Source organism: Syzygium oleosum, unplaced genomic scaffold (genome assembly GCF_021117445.2).
Source record: "Syzygium oleosum isolate NSW1041296 unplaced genomic scaffold, Sole_v2.1 Sole_v2.17, whole genome shotgun sequence".
In the NCBI taxonomy this organism is placed as follows: Eukaryota; Viridiplantae; Streptophyta; class Magnoliopsida; order Myrtales; family Myrtaceae; genus Syzygium; species Syzygium oleosum.
The window spans coordinates 6,606,851-6,624,876 of NW_026607501.1; the positions used below are offsets into that span (position 1 = coordinate 6,606,851).

An 18,026-nucleotide genomic window follows, 5' to 3' on the forward strand; every position below is an offset into this window, starting at 1 on the left:
GTCATTGCCCTAACCAATGTACAATTGTCACTGACAAACAGGTGAATCATCATCCCTCCTCCCTTCCCTCCTTTTTCCTCTCAATTTAGTTTTGGCCGATCTATAAAATAAGGAAGATATCGTGTTGAAAAAATTTGCGAAAATTGTTCGCCCCCCGAGATGCGTGCAAATTCGATTATGCAATGATGGCCCGCGAGAATCGAATAGGGGTCGCTAGAGAATGCGAGCTATCGCACAGTGACCAACCATGTCGGTCGTGTCGAGTAACGACCATAAAACGAGCCGATGCAATAATTTCTCCTTTTTTTTTCCCTGGTGGCCATTTGGAGATCAGTGGTGGGTTTCAGTTGGCCTACCCGGGAGGGGGCGGGGGGGCCCCACCAGGACATTAAATCTAGACCGTTCGTTCGGCGGGGCCCAGGGTCTTGATGGGCTCAATGAATGATTGGGTCTCGGCTCAGAGAGAGAGAGAGAGAGAGAGTGCGGAATCTGGAGTTGAATGTACCCGATTTTTTTTCCTTTTTTTACCCCTCTTTCTTGCTCCAATGAATTAATAAAATTAAATAGAGAAATTGAGCTGCCACGTGGCAAGTGGCGATTGGTGGAATCGCGGACATGACTCGAGGGGGGAAAAAAAGAAGTTTATTTTTTATATCAGTTGGAAATGGAATGTGGGAAAAAGAAAAAGGCGGATTTGGCAGATCCCAAAGGAGAACACTTTAGTGAATTTAATTAATTAAAAGGTGTCGAGTGTTTCTTTTTTTTTGTTTTATAAAGCTTCGGGGGTTTATTAAATTGCATTTAAAAAAAAATCAACATTGATCTTTGAGGAGGGGGGAGGGGGCTATGATTGTTTTTGGCGTGCGTGGGGGGAAGCGAATGGGAACATTACACGTCATCGGGAAGCCTTTCAAAACGGGGAACTTTGCGAAACCAATTTTTTCCTGCGAATTCAATTGGCTTATAGATCAAACCCCGATCAGCAAAGCGCGTGCAGGACACTCGTTGCAACGCTTCGTAAATTTGGAGCGTAATCATTGCATTGTGTTAGGGCGGTGGATTCCCACATGAGTCACGATCATGTGCGAGGGAAACGACGTTCCGAATCATTGGATGATCCCATGGAAGTTATCGTACTAACAAAATCATCTTAATCCGAGTTGTTCCCAACCCGTAAAAAGGATAACATTGGAGGTGTATGAACAAACTCGGCCTTATGGTCTCTCCAGGGGTTCACTCCTCAATTCCCACAATGTCGATCACTCGTGTTATGTGCTTATAGTGGATCGCTATTCCTAACTATCGAAATACTTAAATATTAAAATACGCCTTCATCTAATAATTCAAGTTTTTTAAATTGCTGACAATGATTTTCCACATATTTTTACAAGGAACTAAAGTAAAGGTCCCAAATTCAAATATTTCTATGTATCTTATTTGCGTCCATTATTTTATATACTGCTGCGCTTAGTATTGACCAAAGTCCGGCCTTCTTGAGGAGAAAGGGGAATGTTAGACTATTTGAAGATCAAATCAAATCATCATTTAACAGGTTTAAGTTTTTGTAACAACTGGCAGTGTCTCACAGGATGTTACGCCCGCATCCATAACTAAGCGACACACGGTTGTGCTGCTCGACGAAAGTTTTCCATGAAACCGACAACCGAAAAAGAAACGGTCAAGTTATTGGCACGATGCGCGGTGTTTTTGCGAATCGAGCAATCAAGGGCGCGAATGATAGCCACTCTGTTTCTCTGTTTTTCTATTTTTCTGTTCTCGGGAACAGGTTTGGAATAAAAATTCGTTTGACAACGCAACTTCATTCTTTTTTTATTTCCGGGATAAATTTTTAGGTCAAAAATAGATTTGAAAAGAAATGAGAAATAGATTTTTTTTTTACTTTTCTATTTCTAGAACAGAAACAGAAATAAAAAGTCTTTTATCGCTGGCCCTCGTTGCTCGCCATCACCTTTACCGTCATTTGGTCACCACCGCCTCCGTCGCCTGGGGCCACCCGTCGGACATCCGCCCCGCCCCGACGTTGCCCTTCCGCCGCCCCCCGGGCTGTACACCAGAAGAAATTTAAGAATAACCTATCAAACGAATTTTTATTCCGGGAACATAAATTTTGTGTCGTTATCAACCGCTACTTTTTGCTCAGAAATTTATCCAAGAAAATAAATTTTGTATTTCTATCCATAAATGGAGTCAAAAAAAAAAAGAATGGTTTTCATTCGCACTCGAATCGACAATGTCTCGAGTGCTAGCTCAAAGTTTACAAAGGAAAACTGCGAACTCAATCCAACTCGGGACGAAACAACATGCAGAACGTGTCGAGTTTTCTCGATCCTTGGCGACGAAATCAATTTGCGCACAACATGTCTTGATCCTTGGTGACAATTTTTCAATTACGACGAGACTGCTGTCAAGACTGCGCCTTTGTGCATCATGTGTTGCGGAATCTCCCACGAGTGCATGAAATTTGCAGCCGCGTCTGTCCTTTCCCTTTCCTCCTCTTCTTCTTCTTTTGACTTTCTCCATGCGAATTTAATGCGGATTCCTGCCAACATTAGTCGTCGCACGAGACAAGCGCCGGTTGGTTCTTTTCATCACGCTAGGAAGTCGCCATCGACCGATGCCGAGGACCCTTTGAAACGAACGATTCGGCAGTGCAGTACAACTGGTCGCATGAATATCGAGAGTAATTCGAAGGCCGGCGCTGCCCCGGGTCCCCGATTTTTCCCTCTTCGATGTTGTCGTCGAACGGTGCCCGATGTGATTTTCGTGCATCGGGCGAAATCCATCTTTTTGCGATTTTTTCGAAAGCCGAGTAGGTAGCGTTTGAGCGTTTGAGAGCCGTCATCGATCGACGAATTGCACGGGGGACAATCTAATCGCTGGTGCGAAATCCAAATCTCCATCGTGCTCTCAAAATTGAGACACGTCTCTCAATTGATTTGTGGATAATTACGTACTCGACATTGATAACTACCGGAACACATCCTCCAGCTGGCAAAACCCACGATTTTAATGGATCCCACGTGAAGTCGCGTCGTGCGACCTTTATCAATCCCCGTCGCGTTCCTGTGCACATAAGCATTGAGAGATTTTGGTTTCCTGCACGCCGCGTGTCAATGGAAGCCCGGCCGATATAGAGGAAAAAGACAATTCGGGAACTCGAACGGGGGGAAAAATTCCGGTCGGGTCGGGACGCGCGCGGGCCACGTGAGCGACGGGACGGGTTGGGAATGGCGCGATCCACACCCCCGTGTAACAGGTTGCAACGAAAATACCTTTCACGCCGCGTGTCGCGCGATGCCGTGGCCCGGGGAAATACCCCCGGGGAATACACGAGCATCACGTGGTGGGCGGTGAATCCCAACATGGGTACGACCCCCAGACCCACCCCCATGGGCGCCCATGGGTTCCCCCCGACCTTTACCCCTCCAGGATGGCCCTTTTTGCCAAGGACCCAAGACAGCATTTTCTTCTTTCTCCTTTATACTCATGATGGTCTAAACCAAATTTTAAAATTTAACAAAGAAAATAATAATAATAATGATAGGAAATTTGATGGTGCTTGAGGCCATTAGATCAAGATGGCCTTCTTCGATCAGGACCAGAAGTTTCTGGTTTAATCCCCCAGTCCTTTTGGTGTGGATCTTGGGCCCCGTATCAAATCCTTTCTTGTGCGTCTCTCCTTTAATTGTCATGATGGTGTGGATTTTCCATCGACTTTGGGGCAGATCTTTGTCCTTGATTCGACTCGATTAGTGGGGAGGGGGAGGCTAACCCCTCGTCTGGACTCGGGACCTCGTGCGCCGACACGTGCAAGAGAGAGGAAAGAGGAATTCTCTTTTTCCGCCTCCGGGGTAACCACGTGAATCTCCTTTTTGACCCGAGCATATTTCTATCGAGAATTCTTTGTGACTTTACACTGTTGCAATTCGCGATGACCCTAATTGCTTTAAATATCGATGATTAGATAGAACTGGCATTGTTAGTAATTGTCTCGACCCGCGAGAGTTTTTTTTTTTTTTTTTGGAAAACCAGACGGAGTATTCGGATATAAATTACCCGCCATCAATTATGACATCCAAACTGAAATTTTCAATTCTGGTGATTAATATGCAAGGTACTTATAGTTTGATCTTTGCATATACTTTAGCCATGCTATCGACAGAAGTAACTTAAAGATTAATGTCTATTATCTACTGTCAAAACAATATTTTACAGGAACATCTGACCGTTCCTTCGTTCTCTTTCTTCTTCTTCTTCTTCTTCTTCTTCTTCCGAACAGCCAGATCAAGCAACTGTGCAAGCCCATTTCGCGGATGAACACCGCAAGTAGCAGCCCGAGGGCATCATGATCATCTCCGTCGTCGTTGCCATCGTCAAAGAAAATGGCGATGCCTAGGATCGGGGCTCGGTGGAACCATTCAAGAGTGAAAGCCGCACTCATCTGGGTTGTCTGCTTTGTCCCGTTTCACTTTCTTTTTCGCACGGCTTCGCACAATTCTTCACAGAGTCCCGCTCCAAATCAGTCTTCCGGTCGTTCATCAGGTGGGGTTTCTCGACTTATATATTTTTCTCTTCTTGATGTAAGCAAATCTATACAAGATGTCACTTAGCTGTAATTTTGCCCCCAGGCAGTAATTAATCTTATCATTCGCATGTTTTTTTTACCCAATCACCTTGCTCTCACCTTAGGGTAGGAAGAGAGAGATTCATTCCCCTCGTTTTCCTTCTTCCTAGAGCTTTCAATTCTACATGGAAGTGATGCTCGAACTGTATCTCTATGCATCGCTAATGGAAGGGATGCTGCATGGCCATTGTTTGGACCATGTTATGATGAAGGCAAGCTTTTGTTTAGCATTCAATCGCTTCCCTTGCAGCTGCAGTTTGGAAATGCGTGTCGCTCGAGTTTCTCCTTCGTTCTAGGAATCCTATAATCTGGTTTCAGAGCTCCTGTTTGCATCATCTTAGCATGTTCCAGCCTCTGAGGATGCATCTTTGTTAGCACTCTGGTTTCAGAACTCCCGTTTGTATCATTTTAGCATTTCCAGCCTCCGAAGACGAGGTAATCTACGGTTCACGGGATTTAATTCTTGACATTGATTCTGCTTGGACTCGGTGCTGATTTTTGCTAAACAGATCGAAGTTGCAGATATTGGATGCCCTTTGAATCTTGGATAGGGTGGTTTCGACTTCAGCTCATGTGCTTCTTGGTTGCTGGCAGGTAACTTTGAAGTTTCAATGTTTCGAGGTCTCTCCTCTCTGTCTCCCGCACGACTAATCGCTATTGGTGGCTAACTATTTCTCAAAATCTTTGAAAACTATTAATGGGTTACTGAAGAACCCTACTGATGGTATGATGATGCTGCTTAACATATGTTCAGGTCATCTGAGGGACAGATCCTATCTCCATTCGTGCAAATAGAGACAATTCTCGCCCTGTTCAACCTGCGAAGAAGGTACTAGGTGCAGCTCTTCCATGTGGGTTAACATCGGGTTGCGCTTCGTTGCTCGGTATGCTTGTACAATTGGGGAGTTGGTGGGACCTATCAGAACGTTCGATTGTCCACCAGGTTTTAATGATGGAAGTGACGTATTGGTGCCTGGAGATTGAGGAGAGCGGTCGCTTTGGTATCGTAAAGGCAAGCTTTTGACCATACGTAAGTATGTATATCGAGATGCTAGGTTAATTCTAACTACGTTGGATTCCCAAGACGGACATTTTGAGTAGGGTTGTCAAATGGGAGGATCGGATTTGTGTTGAGTCGAAAATAATCTGACTCAAATTGGCTCATTTAGCCCATATTGATCAATTTTTATACAATACAATTTTGATGACTCGTACTTGAAGTAACCTCGACTTAATTTATACCTGATTCATATTACTAAAACACATTCATAATTAACCCTCACTAATATATACCCACCCAATTAACCCACTTTAAGCTCTTCATCTTAATGTGTTAATTAGATAAAATTTTATATCAAATTAAAAAATTAAAATAACAAAATGAAGATGTAAGTAAATAAACAAAAATGTAAAAAAACAAAAAACCAAAAAAATCAAAGATGCCGAAGCCACCCTCGAAGAGCTTGAACGGGAAGACGATCCGCTGCAGATGCACAGTACCAGAGATGCCCTCGAAGATGCCAGAGCTGCTGGCACGACGAGGAAGGTATCTTAGTAGGTGAGGCAGGGGCCTTGGACGGAGATGTGCCCTTAGCCGCCGAAGTATAAGCTGCAGATGGCCTCGTAGTCGTAGCGGTCGTCGTCCTTTTCAAGGAGGTGCTGGATGAGGACACAGACACCAAAGGTGACACCGAGGCGGCGCTGGAGATCACCGGAGTAGAGCTTGTCGGTGAAGGGGATGAGGTCGCCGAGGGAGTCGACATTTTTCTGGCTCAACCACTGCTTCGGTTGTTGTCAAAGTGCTAAGCGACGGATCGGCCGCCATCTTCTGGTGGTTTGATAATGTAGAGTGTGGGTCGACCACAGCACCGCCGCCCTTGGCTCCAGAAGCGAAGACCTTTGTCTCAGGGTCCCCGATGGGGAGGACAAGGTTGATCACGCAGACGATCGGGGCGAATGTGGGCACGGTAGAAAGGGTGGCGTTACGGTTTTGCGGCGGTAAATACGGTTGTGACGAGCGAGTGGAGTGAGGAGAGGGGGGGACGATCGGGAGAGACGAAAGAGGGAGACAAGAGAAACCTGTTTTGCTGGGCTAAATGGGTCAAATATGGATCATAAGCAAACCCATCATGATATGTTTTTTAGGCTTTCATTTTCTTCTTAACCCAATTAAGCCCATTTATAAAAAAAAAAAACGAGTTACCCATATAGTATTGGGCCTCCTAAATTGAGATCCATTTTGCCAGCCCTAGTTTGAGACGTGACGTCATGAGAATCCAACATAGTGAGGGTCAACCTAGCACCATTATGAGCATACTATTATTTGATCAAAAACTTTTTTGTACAATATCCAAGCTATCACTCTACTCAATGGTCTATAACCATTGGCACCAATGCATCACCTTCGTAACCAAAACCTGGTGGACCATCAAACACTTTGAGAGTTCCCACCAACTAGCCAAGTAGCCATTAATACAAGCATACCAAGTAACAAAGTGATAAGGGGTATATTGGGGTAACCCGGTGTCAACCCAAACTGAAGAGCTGCAACATGCTCCATCGCAAAACGAGGTACGGGGACATGTTGATATAAATACTCTATAGATAGCAGTATCCAAAGTCGCGAGCGGTGGCTCCATCACTACAGATTTGTAAATAAAAGGGTGAGGCAGAGTCTAGTGAATGGAATCTCCAGGTTTAAGGTCTAAGGTAGGAGATCATATTATCAGTTACCCAATATCAAATATAACAACATGAGTTCAAGACGAGTATAAAATATCTGCATATACGAAACGAATATGAGTAGATGCCTTTGCTTTCTACCATGATATGTAAATAACAATAACTTGTCACGTGTTATAATTTTTTTTTATTCTAATGAAAGTAAATGACATATTATTTCACGATACGCGATTACCACATAGCTCACTAAAATGTATAGGTGAGTATCTAGCCTACTCATCTCTAGCTAAGACTATATCGACTGACAAGACATCATTGTCACCAACTGATGGGGATGGATTCATAAATCCACCCGAGATACCTCAGCGAGGATAAATACGCCACTGTAGAACCTCATGATGACGGTTATCTCATACTCATTGTCTTTTATATTTTCTTTTTCAAACTTGGATCTCTTGTCCCTAACATCTCATCGCCAGCCACTCAAGCCAATACCATATATTTGTGAACGTGAGTTGCGAACCTATCGTATGTAAGAATAGTTGGACCTCATATTCTCTCAATTTTGCACAGTCTAGGGATGAACAACTGGACTGGTTCAACCCGGAAGTCGGCCCGAACTGACCTTACTCGATTGATTCAAGACCGGTTCCTGACTCTAGAAACTAGAAATCGGTCTTGACCAGTTAGGATCCCGACTCTAGACCCTGAACATGCTAGAAACCGGTTTACCTTAAAGAATTAATTCAACGCATGCTTGAAAAATCAAACCCATGATCTCTTTAAACTAAGTGCATGCGCTGCACCACTTGATCAGCATCAACAAGTTTGCTTATGTTTGTATGTAGCAAAAGATTTTATACAATTAGAAAATGTCACGAATTTTGAAAAAGTTCAAACCCTACAAGCCTAAACTTAGGGCCCTGTATCTCTTTCGTCACAAAACTCTATCTATCTCTGAGATTAGAAGTATAAAAGAAGTAGCAGGTAAAAACCAAAGCCATACTTTCTGCTGTCTGGCCATGATGGGCACTGCATTGCATTCGCCTTTTGTTTGACTTCACTATTCTTTTTTTAACCAGACATGTTTTCACTGTTCTTTTTTTTTTTTTTTGGTAAGGTTGTTTTCACTGTTTTCACTGTTCTTTAATCCATGTGTTGGCAAAAAAAAAAAAAATCCCGTCTACGCGGTTCGGTTCCAAGGAGGTTCCAAGCCTTGCCGGTATGGTTCTCAGTTCCGAAAAGGAACTAGGACCTAAAGGGTCGGTTCAGAATCTAGCTTTGAACCAGCTCATCCTAAAATTTTAGTCAGTAGAACATTTGTCATTTCCCAGAAATATTAAATACAAACTCATATAGGGGGAGCATTATTCACATGCAAATTATTACTACATAACAAATACAATATATTTTCAATAATCACAATTGCAAGTAATAGCACACTAATTTCTTGACTTTTCCCATCTAAACAGTGGCAATCAAAGGAAAACCAAGAAGTTGAAAAATCTAAAACAAGAGAACCAGTGAAGCACCATGCCCTGACGTGACACTCCTTTCGCACAAGGAATTGACTAATATGATATCTATCCGATTCGATGATCAAATGTTCTGAATGTCACATATCATGTCCTGAACTCATATATATCTATATATATATGTTCAAGGTCGGAAATTTTTTATTCATTTGGTGCTCCCTAAATATGTACGAGAATAGAACAATCACCGAAATCTTGGACGAGTAATAACATCAGTCTTAAGACGCTTCGATATAATTCTATTTAACGATTTGATTTTCTTCAATTTGTCTTGGTATGGCTATCTTTTTAACGACCCATGAAATTTCTCAACAATGGAAAAAAAAAATATGTCGTATATCCATAAGAACTTAAAATCGAGGTAAAAGTTTTATCCTAAGTAAGACGTTAAATCACTTCATCTTAGGTCTAGTGGGAAGCTTGGCATCCCTTAGACGCAAAACACTTGGAGGGCATTATAAATAGGAGTGTCAATGGGTCAGATCGGGTCGACTTCCACTACTACCCGACCCGACCCGAATCATAAGTGCTCGTGCTCTCTCTGACCCGAACCGACCTGAATCGCATAGGACCCGTACTAAAAATCCGGTTCGGGTCAAGTCGGGTTTCGGGTTTTTGAGTGGGTTTTTCGGAGGGTGCGTTTAGAAGCAAGTCTAGTAAGAACTTTTTTTTTATAGAGTGGGTGTTTATTAAGCCGCTCGTCACTTTGAATACAACTAAATTGCTTGTGCTGAAATCAACTTGTGTACAAGAGCTTTTTAACTTAAACTGTAAGCTTCACCATCTTTAATGCCTGAAAAGAATATAGAATCCAATTGCACTGGAAGTAGCAGCAACATCCAACAATCTAGAAAAGAAGCTCAATTGCCATAACAAATAAATACATTTTCCCTCACAGAATTAAGCGATGAACTAAAAGACAAATTATTTAGAGTAGAGAACTGCAATTCAATTTTGATAAACTAACATGTTTCGGTTCGGTTCGTGTTATGACCCGAACCAAACCGAACCGAACCGAACCGAAACAAGTCACAATACCCATTTTATAAATGTATACCTGAACATAGTAAGACCCGAACTGAAAATATCTTAAAATTTCGGGTCGGTTCGTGTTTCGATTCGGGTATTATGTTTGGTTTTGACACCCCTAATTATAAAGATACAGAGGAAGCAAGGGGGGGCCTTCGGTTGCCCGGCCGCCGGGACGTAAAGCAAGGCGCATACGACGTGGGCCGGCTCCTAGTAGGGTTGGTCCACGGAGCCCCCGAGGCACGGTTCACATATAATTATTTTTTTCGCAATTCCAAATTTCTGAAAATAAAAAGAAAAAAAGAAAAGGAAAAGATAAATGAAGAAGACGATTTGAAGGCGCTCTTGGCGAGCGTGGAGGGCACACGCTTCGATGGGGCCGGACAAGGTCCGGTGCTCGACATCATCCTCTTTCCTCGGTCACTCCATCCTTCCAGCTCGTGAACGCCACACGCCTTCCTCCCTCCCACCCTTTCCTTTTCTTGATTTTCGGAAATTGTCCCAAAAGTCCCTAAGCCCAAAAAGCTCAAATTTTTTCGACCAAAAAAAAAAGAAAAGGAGCTCAAATTTTTATTTCGATTTTCTCCGTGACCCATTTTCCGAAAAGGAAAAAAATTGTCACTTTAAAAAAAAGGATAATACTATGAAAAATCTCAAACTGATATATTTGTGACCATATGAACCCCAAACTGGTATATTTGTGATAAATTAACCTTCCGTTAGTTTCTGTTAAATTGAATTAATACCACGAAAAATCACAAATTAGTACACCTATGATAAACCGAGGGTAAAACCTCAAAATGGTACACCCGTCAACTGCCGCGTGTCATCCAACTCAGTAATTTGACAGTAAGTTTTAATAGAAAATAATTGAGGGTAAATTTATCATAAATGTACCAGTTTGGAGTTTAGTTTTGAGATAAATTTATTACAAGTGTATAAATTTAAGGTTATTTGTGATATTAACTGAAAATAGAAAAAAAGAAGAAAAGACCACACGCCTTCCTCCTCACCCAGCCTCGTGAACACCACACGCCTTCCTCCTCCCACTCGTCTTCTTCTCCCCCCTCTTTTTCCTTTTCTTGATTTTCGGAAATTGTCCCAAAGTAAGCCCAAGAAAAGCTCCAATTTTTATTTCGATTTCATTTCATGGACCAATTTTTCTCCACGACCCATTTTCCGAAAAGGGAAAAAATCATCACTTTTTTTGGAAAAAAAAATATTTGACTCTTTCGAAGCCGCCTTCAGTTTGGCAAGAATCAATCCAATGGGGAGGGAGTGTGAAATCTGGGGGCCGAATGCAAAGAGGAGGAGGAAGAAACAAAAGGGGGCACGTGGAGAGAGGGGGAGGACATGATTCTAAGCTTTGCATCGGCAGGTGGTCGCCACGCTCCTTCCTGTGTCCGTGCCCCTCTGTCTCTCTCTCTCTCTCTCTCTCTCTCTCTCATTCTATCTCTCTCTTACCTACTCCTTCCTTCAATCATATGCCTGCTCTCTCTCTCTCTCTCTCTCTCTAACCCTAAGAGTTATTGAAAATCTTTTGGCCTTTTCCTTCGGGAATTGTCCCGATTCGTCGATTGATTGTTGCCCCTGGCAATCTGCACCTTTTCACCAGGTAGATCAATCGCGCTGTTTCTCTCCATCGGCAGTTTAGTTTGGGGTTTTATTTGGATCTCTGCTTTGCTTGTTGTGCTCCTTTGTTTCTTGCTCTGGTTTATGCGGGTCTTCATTTTCTTGCCTTGCTAGTCTTGATCTTTGTTTTCTGTTCATCTGGGGCTTTAATTTGATGGTGCCCCGATTCGGTTCTGGCGGAAAGATCCTTTTTTTTTTTGGTGGGTTTTGTGAATGGATATGTGGGTTCTGTGCTGTAGGACCTGGGTAGTTGTGTGTTTGGTTGCAGAAGAAGGTCAAATTTTGTAGAGTAGAATTGGCTATTGCCTGCGTACTTTTGAGCAAATGAAATAGAAGTTTGATGGGCCTCGTTTAGTTTCTTCAGTGATTTGCGTTTGCGCCGCAACGACCATGGTTTCGGAGGCGACGACTTCGTCCGGCGACAATACCAACGGGGCAGTGGAGGCATCCCTATCAGCAGGAAGGTTAGTTCCTGTTTGGCTGTTTTAATTGATCGCGGTTGTTGGGACTGCTGTCTATCTCTTAGTTCATGTAGTCCATGCGGTGTGTGATTGGCATGTGGAATGCACGTAATCACACGAATGAACCGCGAGTCGTGCAGATGACACTTTCGCTCAACATGATGACCAGATCAGGAAAGAAGTGATCTGACTGAGAACAATTGTCAATTTGCATGATGGTTCCTATACTTAAAGCTTATTAGCTCCAAACTACGACGGGAGCCTGCGTAGTTGATGAGATTGACAAGGTCGTTTTGCTTGTGTCAGACATAAGGACCATAAGCTGAACGGTTCAAAATATCATTCGATCCACATAGTGCATAAGTTTAATGGTGCCTTAGGCTTCTGTTAGCTGAATTGGTGCATCATCATAATCAACTGGTAGTAAGTGTCAGTTGAGATCTGGTGTGTACAGGCTTCATTTATTAATTGCTCGTATTATTACAGATATGCCTATTTATATGGGAATAGATGTTCGAGAAGTTTGGTTATACCTGAATCTAAACTAGTAACTATCACTTGATTTTGAATTTTTTTATGGTGAAGTGTAGAAGAGCTACAGTTCTTGGCTTTCTATATTCCGTTTGGAGTTGGCTTTAATGTTACTTTTATAGATATTAAATCTAACTGGCTCATGCATTTTTACTTGAAATTGGTAATCCTAGATGGAAGATCAGCATTATCGTCCTTTAAGGGTCGTTCGTTTTGTTGTCTCCATCTCTAGCATGGTACCCGCAGAGTCAACTTCCTGCTCTGTCTAGTGCATGTTTTACTTGCCACAATTCCCATTTTGGAGTGGGGAGGTGGGGTCAGGACTTGGGGGGCAAGGGGCGTGCAGCAAAAAAGATAAAGTGCTTGTTTTCCTGATTGTTCCTTAGGCCTTCAGACTTTTGCTGTATAGATCTATTAAAAGAAGACGGTTATCCAGTTTTCAATCTGATAAATTCTCGGGCTATTCATTTTCTTGGCATGGAATGGACACCGCTGTTTTGAATCATTTTGATTCTATGCTTTGTGGTCTTATAAATTTTATTTTGCTTTTGCAGGTCGTCTCCTTGCAAAAAGAATCAGGGTAAAGTACCCAAAAGAATTCACAAAGCTGAGCGGGAGAAACAAAAGCGTGAGCATTTGAATGAGCTTTTCCAAGATTTGGCAAGCGCACTTGGTAATTATCATCTTGTTTAGTGGAAGGAAATCATCTGCTTCACGTTATAGCAAGATGCTCTCTCCTGTTCAGTTTATCTGCTCAGACACTACTGTTCTGATGAGTGCATCAAATCACTCCATTTGGATTTCACCTCATTGTGGTAAGTATCTTGCGCAGAATTGAATCAGCAGAACAATGGCAAGGCCTCTATACTATGCGAAGCTGCTCGCCTGTTGAAAGAAATATATGGCCAGATTGACGGGCTTAAAAAGGACAACGTTTCTCTCTTGTCTGAGTCTCGCTATGTAAGTTCTCACTTCTATTGGATATCTTTTTATGCTGATGTTCGGGTATGTCCACTGTTCCCGAAATGTAGGCTCCTAAAGTTTTTTGTCAACCACTCTCAGTCGCATGTCCTTTGCCCAACACCTGAAACTTATTTCCACTATAAAAAAAATTTGTACCTGGTAGTTTTCATGTCAATGTATTCTTTTAACACCAAGATGAATGGGAGACTTTGCTTTGGAAAGTTCCTGGCTTTTGACCATTTCACTCTTCTATGTGATAAACAAACTGAAAATTTCTTGATGTTTCATTTGCATCAGTTTGTCTAAAGTTTCAGGGGTGATAACTCTGTGAAATGCTGATTCAGGTGACTGTCGAGAAAAATGAGCTGAAAGAGGAGAATTCTGCCTTAGAAGCCCAAATAGAGAAATTGCAGAGCGAGCTAAGAGCCCGGGTAGCCGAGTCTAAGCCTGATCTGAATGCACCTCCTCCTGAATGTACCCAACCTGCAGTGACGGCAAATTATCCCGGAGATGCTACAGGGTTGGCTACGGCAGAACCCCCATTGCAGCAAACGCATGCCGTGATCATCGTCCCCCTTCAACCCGATCTCTCGTCGTATCCCGTGCATGCCCCGCACGTGAGTAAACCGCACCCGAGATACCCCACGCCCGCAGATTCGTGGCCGTCGCAGCTCCTCGGCGACCAAACCGCTGGGAGGAACGAGCTCCCACTTTGCGGTGGCAATAACGGTAGCAGCAATAGGGAAAATGTCCCTGATAATGGCGTGTAAAAACTCAGTTTTTAGACTCTTTGAGAATCTGTACCTTTGTATTCTTGAATTTGCTCCTTTAGCTTTCTCCCTTTAGCATCTTGGATCGGCAGTCTGTACATGGATGATGGATAAGGGTAAATCTCTCCTAACTTTTGAGTCGTTTTCTCTCTCCTCTTTTGTCATGATTTGGGGGACGTGTGGGTTTTGATAACCCACAGTCAGTTTTCTGGGTTTGTGGAGTACTCTGTTCCTTCACTTCGAAAGCCTTATAAAACAGTAATTTCAACTCGATTCAGTTTCAAGAAGGGAAATCATAAAGTTGAGCGAATCAAACGAAAGGAGGATATAAGCTTGGAGAAGAAAGTGTAAATTCTCAAAAATTCATTGGTCACGGTAAATTATTGAATCCGTGCCTCTGCTCTGCCGACAGAAATCACGTACGTATGCCCGGAAGGAGACAGAGACCACATGTAAGAGAGGAAATGACTCATGCGGTCCTGAAAATTGGTTCAATTATATGACGTGATTCTTGAACTTTATTTTAATATGCAGTATTTTTTTTTAACTTTTAATTTTTTCAATGTGATCCATGAGTTTTTGAAATATGTCCAATCTAGTATCTGAATTTAACACTATCCCTGAACTTGAATTAAGGGAATGAAAATATTGAACAAACTATGAGTTCAGGGATACACATTGTGCTAAAATTTGAGGATCATATTGAATAAATTAAAAATTCATGGATCACGTATATTATATTGTTTATGTCATTGTCTCGATGTAATATGATAAAAACTTAGAGCACACGAGAAGTGGCACTTTCGTGGTTTTGACAGGGAGCAGGGTCTTTTTCCTTAGGATCTTTCTTCACATTCGGTGCACCGAACCCACCCACCTCAAAAGATCCGATGGTTTGGGATGCACCCGTAGTCCGGCAACCAAATCCACTGTCTGAAGCCGACAAAGTCAAAGTCAAACCGGCCATCCTGCGTGGCGCGTCACGATTGGTGGAACGAATGAGCTCACGGAACCACCGAAGCACCCTACCAGAACGAATTCCTGGGATCTCTTGCCTTTGTCAAGCTTCCATGTTCTTGTTTTCTTCCGCCTTTTTGCTTTTTTTAAAGCGCTTGTTCTCCCCCGTCTCTCTCGAACCAATTTCTACCTGAAACCCTATAATACTGCCTTCCCTCCTGCAACACGCAAGGGCTAATAATTAGAAGAGGAAGAAGGAGGACCGAGGAAGACGCGCATTTGAGAGAGAGAATAATGGGATCGGGGGTCGGAACCTTTCTCAAGGTGGTGCTGAAAAACTTTGATGTTCTTGCTGGGTATGCCTTCTTTTCCCTTTATTCGCTCTGCCCACTATTTCTTTTTCAGTTTTTTTCCTGGAGAAACCGGAATTCTTGAGAAAAAAAAAGAAACGATGGGGTTTACCGTTGTTGTTATCATGTGAGCTGGAGATGGAAATTTGGGGTACAGAGCTAGAGGGGCTTTACTTGGGATCTGTTGAAGTTGATAATTGGTGTGTAGAGCTGAAGGGGCATACTTGGAACCTGTTGAAGTTGAAGTTTCTATGCGTTTTAGTTGATGGGATGAACTAATTCGGGATCCGTTGTGTTTGTTTCAGGCCGTTTATCAGTCTTGTGTATCCTCTGTAAGTTGGTTTCTGATCACATTATCTGAAATTTTAGCTTCCTTTTGCATTTGCTTTGATATTCTGGTTTAGTTCCTAGTTGGTTTTGTATCTGATTAATAATCATTTTGCTTACAGGTATGCTTCCATCAGGGCAATTGAGACTAAATCTCCTATAGATGATCAGCAGTGGCTTACCTATTGGGTTCTGTATTCCCTCGTTACTCTCTTTGAGCTCACCTTTAACAAACTCCTCGAATGGTAAATTGCATTTCGCTGTGGATGCCTTTTGCTATCCATGAAGTAGTTATTGCAGTTTGCAATCGGCAGTCGCATAAATCGCTGTTTAGAAAGAATGTCAAGATGGTTTTTTGAGTATTATGTTGCAAGTGTTGACCTGTTCTTATAGCCTCCAATATACTTCCAAAGCCTGTTAGCCATTTAGCTTTCTGGAATGAGTTGGATGCACAAACAGCTGGGAATGGGATGTCGTAAATACCAACTGCAATGCCGATGTGACCTGGTTCATAGTTATCCCCTGGTGGTAGAAGCTTTTGTCAGAGTCTTCTAGGTCATACAGTCATTAAATGCTTTAGATATAGGACTATTCTACCTTTGGATGTGCTCGGCTGGTAGCTGCAGTCTTAAGATGGGTATCATCAGCCTCTTACTTGATTAGCATAGTGACATTTGTAAAAAAGATGACGATTGAGAATGATAGTGTGTGGCTGGTATTCTTGCATTAAAATTTCTGCTAAGGTTATGGAATAAAAAAGCGATCACCAACAGCAAGCATTATTCTCCTTATATTATCAGGGGCTGTTACTCTCGAAATCAGGGCTTTGTTTATTTATGTCATGTTAAATAATAGAATGTAATCTGTGTTATTCCCTCAGCCTTTCCTGATTGTATTGCGGACTTGCGGTTCCATGGAGGATTTCCTATAAAGCAGAAGACACATGTTAAATGTATAGGACGAAGACACATGTTAAATGTATAGGACACGTTTTTGCGTAGCTTTTATGGTATTCGCTTCTTTACAGAGTCTCGAGTCTTTGGCAGGATCCCTATATGGCCATATGCAAAGTTGATTTTGACCTGCTGGTTGGTCATACCATACTTCAGCGGTGCTGCATATGTATATGAACATTTTGTGAGGCCCGTGCTTGTCAACCCTCAGACTATTAACATCTGGTATGTCCCAAGAAAGAAGGATCTCTTTAATAAGCCGCCAGATGACATTTTGACCGCTGCGGAGAAGTATATTGAAGAGCATGGAACTGAACAGTTTGAAAGTCTCATCCATAGGGTAAGACCTTACCTAGATTCTGAGGAGTAAAAAACAGTTCTTGATGCGATCTCTCGTATGTCTCTGGTTGACTGCCACCGGAGCACCAAATTATTTGAAAATTTGTGTTTCATTATCTGATTTTGGAAAAAGAAAGTCTCAGGATAGCTGTGAAGCCGCTTAATTTCTTCTTTCTGTCCATGCAGGCTCATAAGTCTGGGACTAGCGGCAGTTTGACAGTATTTGATGAGGACTATCATTATTCATAATGTTATACTTTGAATTCTGGAGTCGGTGATGCCTACTAACAGAGATGTACAATGCCATGAGCTGTTGTGTTGCAGTACCAGATTTCACTGGCTTTCTGCTTTCTGGTGATAATGTATATGCACCCTTCTGTTATTTGCAGTAGTTCTACCGTTGCAGTTGCTGCTACTGTTCTTTTGCTTCCGTGTATTTAGGGCAATAGTGTAAATTCTTCAGATAAACTATGCAGTACTCGAGGTTGGAGTTGTGTTGCTTTATTTTCACCTCTTGTCCATGTCAACCGGTTCCTCTTGCCTTGTGTGTCCCTGCATCTGACTTCTCTATCAAATGAATATGGATGAGATCGTGCTTAAACTTTTGAGCATGCAAGACATGATCTCAACTTCGTGTAAGCTTTTCTTGGAAGCTGAAGCTGTGATAGCCTGATAGGCATCATAGGATCGTTGAATGTGACTGGGACTTCATTTGAATGGGGAATGTTTCTTTGGAACCCTTTCTTCTTTTAGCCAAAATCTTTGTATTCCTAATATACTAGATACACTTTGTAACTATTTGCAATCCAGCTTCGTTCTGCTATTATCATTGTGGCTTTATCCATGATCCAT

The 18,026-nt window shown here is 42.4% G+C and overlaps 2 protein-coding genes and 1 long non-coding RNA gene across 5 annotated transcripts; all 3 read left to right on the forward strand.

The window, feature by feature from the left end:
- Window positions 1-3,964: 3,964 nt before the first annotated feature.
- On the forward strand, window positions 3,965-7,038 carry LOC130140230 (uncharacterized). Of its 2 annotated transcripts, XR_008818249.1 has the most exons (4): window positions 3,965-4,135; window positions 4,301-4,563; window positions 4,817-5,305; window positions 5,400-7,038. It is a non-coding gene; the product is annotated as an uncharacterized LOC130140230 (long non-coding RNA). The 2 variants fall into 2 exon arrangements; XR_008818248.1 differs by having other exon boundaries at window positions 4,008-4,135; window positions 4,817-7,038.
- Window positions 7,039-11,363: 4,325 nt separating this feature from the next.
- Window positions 11,364-14,389, forward strand: LOC115678828 (transcription factor bHLH47). Of its 2 annotated transcripts, none has more exons than XM_030602284.2 (5): window positions 11,364-11,506; window positions 11,879-11,987; window positions 13,070-13,188; window positions 13,348-13,475; window positions 13,823-14,389. In XM_030602284.2, the coding sequence occupies exons 2-5, from the start codon at window positions 11,914-11,916 to the stop codon at window positions 14,246-14,248; spliced, it is 747 nt and encodes a 248-aa protein (XP_030458144.2). In that variant the 5' UTR covers window positions 11,364-11,506; window positions 11,879-11,913; the 3' UTR covers window positions 14,249-14,389. The 2 variants fall into 2 exon arrangements, with proteins under 2 accessions (XP_030458144.2, XP_056174912.1); XM_056318937.1 differs by having other exon boundaries at window positions 11,888-11,987.
- Window positions 14,390-15,359: 970 nt separating this feature from the next.
- LOC115678829 (HVA22-like protein a) lies at window positions 15,360-17,678 on the forward strand. The gene is made up of 5 exons (XM_030602285.2): window positions 15,360-15,561; window positions 15,861-15,887; window positions 16,005-16,127; window positions 16,929-17,175; window positions 17,361-17,678. The coding sequence occupies exons 1-5, from the start codon at window positions 15,500-15,502 to the stop codon at window positions 17,421-17,423; spliced, it is 522 nt and encodes a 173-aa protein (XP_030458145.1). The 5' UTR covers window positions 15,360-15,499; the 3' UTR covers window positions 17,424-17,678.
- Window positions 17,679-18,026: the final 348 nt, after the last annotated feature.